Source organism: Echinops telfairi, unplaced genomic scaffold (assembly GCF_000313985.2).
Source record: "Echinops telfairi isolate 266 unplaced genomic scaffold, ASM31398v2 ScPeMD7_4048;HRSCAF=4782, whole genome shotgun sequence".
NCBI classification, from domain to species: Eukaryota; Metazoa; Chordata; class Mammalia; order Afrosoricida; family Tenrecidae; genus Echinops; species Echinops telfairi.
This window is the reverse complement of record NW_022107947.1, coordinates 1,989,635-2,000,628: the sequence shown is the minus strand read 5'-3', so window position 1 is coordinate 2,000,628 and position 10,994 is coordinate 1,989,635. Positions and strand designations below refer to the sequence as shown.

The window sequence follows — 10,994 nt, the reverse complement described above, 5'->3', positions numbered from 1 at the left end:
GTGAGGCTCACCGAGCCATTTATCCCTTGGCCCTTCACTTAACCCCACATGTGCTTATCGGCCTGGTGGGCACAATAAACTACCTCTTCCACAGTGCTAATTTTCACAGAACGTGTCCTTGGTTTTGCCAGACTCTCATAATGGTAGCCAACCTATGGATGCAGTTGTGGTTCTGACAGGAATGTTGGCAGATATTTCTGTTGAGGTTAACAAGTAAGAGGAAAAAGAAACAAACAAAAGGACTGTTGGGATTTTACTCCTTCACCAGTGGCGCAAGTGCCAGCTAAGTCGGATGATTGTTTTGAATCCTGGAAGACGACTTCCCAATGTTCAGTACTCTTCACAAAGTAAAGGCTGCATTCCTGACACCCACTGAAGTTTCATCGTATTAATAGCATCCTCTCCGTGTGACTTTCTGAAGTCTAAAATCAGGAAAACAATACAGCCAAGCCTGGATTAGACTGTCAGCTGATGTCCAGCTACCAGCCTGAAATCTCTGACTGCAGAGACGGGAAGAGCCGTGCAGCAGCACGCCATGATACAGCGTCGCCTCAGTGTGCACACACCGTTACATATTCAATTTTAAGAGCACAGATAACTGTAAAAGAAAAAGCAAGTGGCGAGTTTTAAATATTTGTTACTTTTGCCTTTAATGTGATTTATTTAAATATCCAAAAATCCAAACCTACTACAATCAAGTCTATTCTGACTCTTAGGGACCTTACAGAACAGCGTGGAATTGCTCCTTGGTTTCTGAAACTATAAATCTTTGTGGAAGCAAAGAAATCTTTTGAACCGCCAACCCCACAGTCAGCAGCCCGATGCTTACCCTGCAGCTCCAGTCGGGCTCCGTTCATTAAAAAGTTGTTGTTCGGGTCCCCACACTGGTTCCATCTTGTGGGCAGCACAGCAACACACTGCCGATCTGGAGTGAGCCCGTGGTACAGCCACGGTGCCAGTCCCTCTTGCTGAGGGTCTTCCTCCTTTTAGCTGACCCTCTACCTAGCTAAAGCATGATGGCCTGCTCTAGGAACTGGCCTCCTGACAACCTGTCCAAAGATGAAGTCCTCACTTCTAAGGAGCATTCTGGCTGTACTCCCAAGACAGATTAATTCGTTCTTCTCACAGCCCATTGGAATTTCAATATATATTTTAATAACATCATAATTCAAATGCATCGATTCTCCTCTGATTTATTCACTGTCAAGCTTTCACATACATTTAAGGTGATCAGAGATAATATAGTGCTTAGGCCAAGCATCCCTTATCTCCAAAGTGACATCTTGGCTCTTTAACACTTTGACGAGACCTTATGCAGCCGATTTCCCCAGTGCAGTGTGTCCTTTGATTTATTCACGCCTGCTTCTGTGAGTCTTGAGTATGGGGCTGTGTAAAATGAGCTCCTTGACAGCCTCAATGTAATTTTAAATAATAGCCCTGTTTAACAAATGAACCACAGATTTTCTGCAAATTTAATCATTGGATTTCCAAGCCAGTAAGCACCAGTGCCAGCATGCCCTGCTTCTCAGTGACGCTGAAGGGGAAAGCGTCTTGCCACAGGGTAATTTCTGTACCAGCTCATGGTGGAGGTGGTGGTGGGAGCACTGGTGTTGTCATAAGGATGGGAACCAACATTGCTAAGCATTACTGTGCATATACTCTGCTTTAAGTGCTTTGCATCTGTTTACTAGCTCTGTTCACACAATAATCTCTACAAGAGGGTCTATCTGGTTTTTTTTTTTTTTAGAAAGGAGGATGTTGCCTAGGGCTGAAGTTTGCCTCCTCCACCCTTTCTGGTATTAATAGTCTTGTTTTCCTCATGGGACTTGAATGGCCTAAGGCTCAGAGGCAGGAGGCTGCCAAGGGCAACAGCTAGCATGGAGCACCACTAGGATACAAATCTGTGTGTCTAATAACAGGGCCTTTTTAGTGCTGGTTTCCAAACCCTGGGTTCCCGGGCACTAGCTGATTTTGACTTCTGTGGAGGTGGCAAGAGGTAGTAATAGAGAAGCAGGAGGGCCTTGAATGCCAGATGGAGACAGGTGGGACATGGGCAGCCCCAGAGACTTGTGGGGAGAGCTGGCTATGGCCTCACCCATAGTGCCCTAGGAGGAGGTGGAAGCACAGCCTCCTGGACACTGGCCCACAGAGGCCTGACAAGGAGCAGCCTGGCTTTCTCAAGTCGCCCTGCACAGCCCGAGTAGAATAATCTGAGACTACCTTTGACATTTCGGATAGAGATTCACAAACAGCTTCCTCGTCCCCATACCACAGACTTTATGGGGCCCCTGTTACGCTGAATAGCCTCACCCAGCAACAGGGAATATGGGAGAAAGCACTGGGCCAGAGTCTGCAGTCTCAAGTTGAAGAGTTAGCTCAGCTCACTGCCCAGTGACCTTGGGCAGTGTGTCAGTGCCAACGTCCCTGAAAAGAGCAAACAAACATAGCTGCCCTTTTCTCAAATCTCTCCGGGTACCACGCTTTACATGCATCATTTCTCCGAATCTACAGAATAACCCCGTGCCACAGTAAATGTCCCCCTACTCCAAATGAGAAACCCTGCCTTAAGAGGCCCACTGACCTTGCCTAGATCTCAGTGGCAAGACTGGGATTTGAACCTGGCCTGCCTGTCTGCCTGATTCTAAGCCTTGCCATGGGTACTTTCTTACATGATCCCCCTGAGGACACTCTCAGCCTACAGGCACTTCCCACATGCTATATCCAGTCCATGGGGATCATCCGTCAACACAGGTCCTGACTGGAGGACCAGCTTCCTGTTGGCATCACAGCAGACACCTCTGGCCAGGTCCAGGAGAGCCTGATGCTGGTGGTCTCCTGGGTGATTTTGGTTGACAGGCTGTACACAGTCCCACAGCTCCGAGAGGTCTGGCCTGGGGAGTGGCAGCACTATGGGAATGTGATCCCTCTCCCTGGCCATCAGGCCATCAGATCTCTCGCTGCAGCCATGGAGCAGGGAGCAATGCTTTAAGGTAACGTCAGTGGCTTGGGTGAATTATTTGGCTGAAGGAAATCAAGGAGTGCGCACAGGCTCGTACAACCCCAGAGAGCAGTCTGGCTGGAACCCCAGCCACCTGTGGCCAGCAGCCTTGTCCTTCCTTCCTGAGCTGGGACAGGGGGCCTGAGTGTCTGCACATCCTGTCTTGGAGTCCAGAGCAGTGGAAATTTGACCAGCTAATGTGGGAGGTTGGACTGCCTTAAAATCGCAGCGCCTACAACATTGAGTTAAGCCTTGAATTGCTAACTGGAAGGCTGACAACTTGAATCCACCAACTACTACATGGGAGAGGGGTGAGGCTATCTGCTCCCATAAAGATGTACAGCACGGAAAACCCTAGGGCTGTCACAGTGGCAGGCCTACTTTGTCCCACACTATTGCTATGAGTCAGAATCGACTCTTCAGTAGTGGGGTATAGAGCTCAAAAGGGCTTTGGGTCTTGCCCAGTGTCTATTTTATAGCCAAGGGGGGTGGGGCGGGGGGTGGGGGTGGCTAAGGCCCAGAGAGAGGAAGTGGTCGTTTAAGCACACACAGCCTAGAAGTGGAATTTATGAGGACCGGGGCCTGGGTTCTTTTTCAATACCCTGCCCTAAGTGGGGAGGGGGAGAGCAGAGAACCTTGGACAGAACCCATGGGGAGCTGCTGTTTTGCTGGAATCTCAAGCTACCCTGCCAGCGCCTTCCTTAATCCCTTCTCCCTCCAGAGCTCCCTGTTGCAGCGCTCTGGAGCTCCTAGCAGCAGGTGGTGGGAGGCCTCCTGGGGTGGAAGAGGAAGGTACACAGGTTCAAGGGAAGGGACTTCCCGGTTTTTTCCAGTTCATTCTCACACAAAATGCAGCATGCAGGATACCACATGGGATTCCTGGTAGCTTAAAACCAGCCCGTAACATCGGAGTTTCCCCGAGAAGGCCACCATGTGCTCAGGAAAGCTGTGTCACAATGTGAGAAGCACCCTAGAACCAGCTCTGAGCCGTGTCAGCGCCCAGGGGCTTGGAGCACAAGGTCAGAGAAAGTTTCACGGAAGAATAAGGGAGTAAAGGACACTTAGAGGAGGAGGAGCTGGCAGTGGACTTTGAAAGGACCAGGGGAGGTTTTTCAAAAGGGAAGGAGCAGTCAAGCAAAGAATGGAGTGTATCATTTGGAAAATGGAAATCCCTGTCCCCAGAGGGTGTAGGGCAGGCAATGGACAGTGAGCTGGAAAGGTGTCTTGGGGCAGCTGGCACACAGATTCAAATGGCTTAGATATTAGGCTAGGGCAGCAAGCCTTCTCTTGAGGCTTGGGGCTCCATCGAAGGTGCTTACCTAGACTGGGTAATGCGATGGTGGTGACACAGGCGGGACCACCCTGAGAGTCCACCTTGACTTTGCTTAAGAGCTGTTGGGCCTTGGGCAAATCTGGGGCTACGGTTCCTCCTCTGTGATGCTGAGATGGAAACAGTAGTAGCCAGTGTGGCTGCGAGGCCTGCACAGGGCACTAGTGTGCTTCTTGGCTTGGTAAAAAGTGGCAGCTGTTTGTTCCCGCTTTACCTCCTGGGTATGTATTGTCAGGCTGTTGGTGGAGGTGGGCATCGTGAGAAGCAAGCTGCAGACATGGGGTCTGAATCGCCTGGTCAACCACTGAGCATCTGGGCAAGATCTTGGTGGCTTGTGAAGAAAGCAGGAAGTACCATTTGGTGTCAAGGAGCCCCGATGACAGGGTTCTGTCTGTTTCCATCTTGGGGATAGGTCCAGGGATAGACAACGGAGTCCTGGCCATGGTCTCAGGACTAAATGAAGCCCACAGGTGCCTCCGGGCCCAGTGGCCCAGTATGTGCATTGGAAGATAGGGACAAGATCTCTTCCTCCCAGCTACAAACTCCTGGCCCCACCCTCCTTTAGCCCAACCCACCTTGGTTGCCTTCCCTGTAGGGCCCTAAAGATCCTGATAGACTGCCTTTAGCCAAGGCAGAGAGGGGCTCAGGACTCCGTGATCTGTGGTGGCAGCCTGAGTCCTGGGCATACTTTGGTGTTCAGGAAGACTCATATCCTGGTCTTCCAGGCAGAAGCCCCAGCGGGGCCTGAGGGAGGTATGTGGATTGGAGGGAGAAGTTAACTGCCAGAGGGGGAAGCTAAGGGCAGGCAGGTCTAGCTCATTGTCTGGGGGCAGTTGGGGTCCATGGGCGGCTAGCCACCAGGAGACTTGGTCAAAGGAACCAGAGCTAGCCCCTGCCTTGGTCCTCTCTCCTCACCTCCCCGCTTCACCTCTGAAAGTGACGCCTAAGGATCACCTCTGCCTTAAGAAAGGACTTTGACACGTTTTTAAAATAAGGTTGAGAGACTCTCCAGAGAGGAAGAAGAATAAACAAACAAAACATGCAAAAGGAAATGCCTTAGTGAGTGAAAGTTTCCAGCTGCTGTGACCTGAGGTCACAGAGACTTCAGGGAACCGGGAAATTTGGGATCGGTGGGGCGGAGACTAAGGCTAGTCTCCAGCCCAGATTCAACATCAGTCCATCGAAACCTTGGTGTCGGCTCTTGAGTTCACCACTGCAGTGGGGCCAAGATGCAAAGACCCAAGGCCCGAAGCCTTTGTCTAATGCAGGCTCCGGCAGGGAGCTGGGACCAACTCCGCAGAGGTCTGCTGGACAAATGGCACAACAAGACAGACTCAACTAAATGCAAAGGAACTTGTGTATATGTGTGCGAGGGTGGGTGTTCAGGGGTGTTGAAAAAGAAAGTCCTCAGGGACACGGTGGGTTGAGTTAGACTGACACATAGCGGCTAACAACAAACAACAGGATTTGCATTCTAGGGAGAGCAAATGCAAGTCAAGGCACAGAGGTGGGAAACTTCAACCCTTTGAGAAACAAGGACATTCAACTTTTTAAAACATTTGTTTAATTTTTAGACATTCTTGAGATCTATGTTAGCCACATATCATAATCACCTTATTAAAGTGATTGATTTACAGAACTGTGCAAACAACACTACCATCAGGGTAGGAACATTTTCACTATCCCTCAAAGAAGCTCTGTACTCCTTAGCAGTCATTCTCTCACCTTCTGAGCTCCTGGCCCTAGGCAACCTCAGAGCCACTGTCCCTGCTGCAGGTTTGTCTGTCCTGGGTTTTTGCATGTGAATGGGATCGTACAGTTTGTGGCCTGTTGTGACCAATTTCTTTCAGTTAGCATGAGGTTTACAGCACTCATCCATAAGAACATGGCATTCCTTGTCTATTCTATCGACCACACTGTGCTTATTTATTCACTAGTCATGGGCATTGGAGTTGTTTCCACTTTGGGGTTATTATGAGTAATACTGCTATGAACATTTGTGTACAAGGTTTTGTGTGAATAGATGTTTTCATTCCTCTTGAGGAAATGGAGGGGAATTGTTGGATCATATGCTAACTCCATGCTTAACCCTTTGAGGCATTGCGCCCTGTTTTCCACAGTAGCTGCACCAGTTTACAGTACCACCAGCAACACGTTCCAGTTGCTGTCCAGTTGCCACATCCTTGCCAGCACTGGTTATTAACTGTCTTTTGATTATAGCCAAGATAGAGGGTGTAAAATGCTATCAATGGGTGGTGCCTAAGTTTCTTGTCACCCAAAATTCTCACTGTTTGAGACAGAATTCACTTAAGAGCTTAATAAGGACCTTCAGAGTCCAGACCAAGGTTGTACTGCCTCAGGGTAAGAGTCATACACACAGTGAGAGACTGCAGATTTACTTCAACCTTAGGAACAGCATCATGCGTTTTTTCTGTAGATGCATGTCTTCAGGACATTCAATTTTCAAAGGCGATTGGGAAGGAGGAGGAGGGAAACGAGTATAGTTGAGAGACCTGCTCACCTACCTCCCACTTGGAGCAGGGGTATGGGAGAGAGAAGCATGGGGCCCAGATCCCTGGGTTCGCACCCAAGCAGGCTTTCCTTCAGCACACTCCCACATTATTATGTCAGAGCTATTTTCTGGACTGCAAATAGCCTGGGAAGCTATTATTTACCCTGGAAATCAAATGCATTTTCTCTGTATCCTATTGCGGGTCGAATTAATTAAACGAGAAGTGTGGGCCATACAGTTAGTTGAGAGCAGGGAAGTGTTTTCAACAGGAAGTCAACTAGCAAGGGGCAGAGGTGATCAGGAAGAACAAGGTCAAAAGGGGCAAACCTCACCAAGCTGCATAACTCCTGTTTCTAGTACACTTACCTGAGGTCTAGCTTAAGAGTTAATAAGGGGCCTTCAGACTCCAAACCCAGGATATACTACTCAGGGGCAAGAGTCATACCCTGGGAGACTGCATGTTTCCCTCAACCTCAGAAAATAGAGTGGTTTTATTTATAGGAAATGCTCCAAGTATCTCCTTGGGCCCATTTGACAGATGGGAAATCAGAGGCACTGCAGTAAATAGTTCGGCCCTTCAGAAAGAGAACTAAAGCTAAGCCTGCCCTTCTGTCAGCAGCAGGCTTAGTAAAGCCCAGGCCTCACCTGTCCGTGGCACTCTGCCTGCTTTTGAGTTCGCAGGGGGACTGAAGACACAGGAACAAAGAGCGTAGACTTGGTTTTAGTCACCTGAAAAGAATACCACCCCACCCCAAGCCTCAAAGGAGAAACACAAGGCAGTGCTTTAATCACCATCTCTTCTGCTTTTTCTTCTTTCCTTCTCGTTTTTCTCCTCCAGCCAGAAAACATCATGTTGTTGGACAAGAATATTCCCATTCCACATATCAAGCTGATTGACTTTGGCCTGGCTCATGAAATCGAAGATGGAGTTGAGTTCAAGAACATCTTTGGGACGCCAGAATTTGTTGGTGAGCTTTAGGTCTATTTGTCTCCCAGTGGGACTCTGGGATCCTAAGTTCAAGAACTCCTAGGAACAGACCCTAGGTCTGGGGGTGTGGCCTCTGGGCTAAGAGATGATGCCTTGGATCCTCTAGAGCAACCTCTAGGCAAGGATGTGAGGAGGATGAAATTCCGTACTAGTTTTAGGGTGAGGAGTCAGGGGCTAACTTCAGGGCCCACAAGGCTGCATGGTGGCCAGGTGGGGCCGAGAGGCCTCTGCAGAAGTAATTTCTCATCTGGCCCCACGTGCTGCTCTTAGATGAGCTGACTTTGAAGATCTGCACTTACCTCCCACAAATAAATTCAATCTTCTCTGCTTTCCTGGAATGGAAAAAAGAGGTCATCTTCCAGATCCACCCACACATGTTGGAGAGTTGGAAAGGTCTAGAGCAGTGGTTCTCAACCTTCCTAATGCTGCAAACCTTTAATACAGTTCCTCATATTGTGGTGACCCCCCCCACCATAAAATTATTTTTGTTGTTACTTCATAACTATAATTTTGCTACTGTTATGAATCAGGTGATCCCTGTGAAAGGGTCATTCGGACCCCCAAAGGGGTCGTGACCTACAGGTTGAGAACTGCTGGTCTGGAGGATGAAGGGAGGGTGTGGTCTCCTCCAAACCCGGCAAATGAATTTGTGTACCCAGGAAATTTATATTTCTAGACTGAGAGAAAAACAAAGCACCACAATAAACAACAAATCAGTAAATCATAGTTCACCACTAACAGACTTTAACAGAACGTGTAAAATACGGATTCCTAGATTAAGGACAATGACCTCAGAAGGCAATGAAAGAAATAAGAGTGAGCAAAGAAATAAACTAAAAGCAAACCCAAACCAAACTCCTTGCCATTGTCAATGCCAACTCATAGTGACCCTGTAGAGCATAGAGCTGCCCCTGTGGGTTTCCGAGGCTATCAATCTTTATGGGAATAGAGCACCTCATCTTTCTCAGTTTTAAACTGCTGATCTTGTGGCTAGCAGCCCAGCTCTGCTCCCACAACACCACCAGGGCTTCTTCAAGAAACTTTAGGCAAGTACAAACATTTATATCTAAAAGGATGATGATGAAGAAGGAAAAGTATTAAAAACGTGTTTCCTTCTTTTATCATCCTTTTCAATAGAAATGTAAAAAACCAAAAGCAAATCTGTTGCCATCAAGTTAATTCTGATTTACAGTGACCACCAAATAGAGTAGACGGCCCCATAGGGTTTCCCACACTGTAATAGGATAGAGTAGACAACCCCAGAGGGTTTCCCACACTGTAATCGTTACAAACGCAGATGGCCACATCGTTCTTCCTCAGAGTGGCTGGTGGGTTTGAAATGTTGACTTTACAACGTGCAGGCAGTGCCTAACCACTGTGCAACCAGCACTCCTTGTGGTTAAAAAGACAGAGCTGAAAACCCAAAGACAGTGAAGTTAGATAGTAGCAAGCAGTTAACATTAGTGTTCAAGGTTCTTGAATTGTTAGGAGAGGATGAAAATTTGGTTTATGTTAGAACGTGTTCGATATCTGCAGTATATTTTAAGAGTAACCATTAGATATATAGAAGTTGGGGGAAAACAGGAAGGACATTAATTAAAAAACAAAAACTTGAGATAGTGTGGGGGAAGGAGGGGTGTGTAACAACCCTAGGAAATTCTCCTTAGACTTTCTAAGTCTTTATGGGGGCAGATAGTTTCAGCTTTCTCTTGTATACCATGCATATATAATGAGAAGAGATACCAGTGGACTACATATTGTAGTTAAGTAGTGATGGTACTCTGGATTTTAAAACATGGATACCACTGTTGTCCCCGAATAGGTGATAATTCACCCTGATGGGTGCTGGAACCATCCAGGGGGACTGTAAAAGCAGATACCTACACTTGATTCTGGATTATGGGCTATATTGACAACATTTTAAATTGCCAGGGAGGTGCAATGCAATTATTTTTTTCTGAAGGGGGAGGCACTAGACCAAATAAGTTTGGAAACCTATGACGTGTGCAGACAAGGTTCCCTAGGTGACACAAGTAGTTTGTGCTTGACTCAAACCCAAAAGTTGGAGGTTTGAATCCACCCAGTGGCACTGCTAAAGAAAGGTCTGGCCACCGAATTCTGTAAGATTATAACCATTGAACATCCAATGGAGTGTAGTTCTATTCTAACACACACAGGGTTACAATGAATCAGAATTGACTTGACAACAGCAGGTAATATGTATATGGATCCCTAAAATGTAAGAATATGCAATGATTGTGACAGAGTGGGGAAAAATACATACACAGGCGATTATTAACTAAAAGAATGCTGAGATAGGCATATGAATAGAAAAATTAGATTTTAAAGCAAAAATCATTTTTAAGGATAAATAGTGTATGTATGTAAGGATAGTTCATCAAGAAGTTGTAGTTCTAAATGTAGTTGTACCTAATGAAATAACGAAAAAAAAACCCAAAAAACAATAAAACCAAAATGAGTTGAATTATAGGGAGGAATTGAAAAATTGGCCATTATAGTGAAAAATTTAAACACACTTATTTTAGTTATAATAAACCAAGCAGCAAAAGTTAGTAAAATTAAAACATTAAAGAACACAGTTAACAAATTTCCTTTAATGACATTAACATTTACATAATCAACCTTGTACTTCTTATAAAGGAAATCTCAATGAACTTCAAGAAATTAATGTCATACCAACCATATTTATGACGAAAATGTGAAAAATTACATAACCTGTATACACTTGGACATTAGAAAACAGACTTCTAAATAATATTGGAAAAATCATAACAGAAAGTAAAACATAACATAAACAACACTTAGAATAATGTGCTTTGCACAATTGATGAATGTATGAATTGTGGTAGAGTTGTATGAGTCCCTGATAAAATGATTTAAAAACAACAACAACAAAAATGTAGCAAAAGTATTATTTAAAAGAAAATTTATGACCTTAGTGATTTCATTGGGAAAGAAGAAAGCCTTAAAATTAATGAACTAAGTAAGCATCCAATTTAAGAAATCAGAAAAAGAACACTCGAATAAGTCCAAAGAAAGTAGAACATGTGTGACTTGCCAACAGCAGAAACTGAAATTGTACTAGGATACAATAGAAAGGATCAACCAAATCAAGAGTTGATTTTATTAGAAAAAACAAAAAAAA

The 10,994-nt window shown here is 45.9% G+C and overlaps 1 protein-coding gene across 3 annotated transcripts in view; it reads left to right on the top strand.

Moving 5' to 3' along the window:
* Positions 1-10,994, top strand: part of DAPK2 (death associated protein kinase 2) — a 161,123-nt gene that overhangs the window by 126,039 nt on the left and 24,090 nt on the right. For all 3 annotated transcript variants that reach the window (XM_013008216.2, XM_030886927.2, XM_045294962.1), the window contains exon 5: positions 7,679-7,808. In XM_013008216.2, the coding sequence (XP_012863670.1) occupies positions 7,679-7,808 (130 nt within the window). The remainder of the gene's footprint in view (positions 1-7,678; positions 7,809-10,994) is intronic.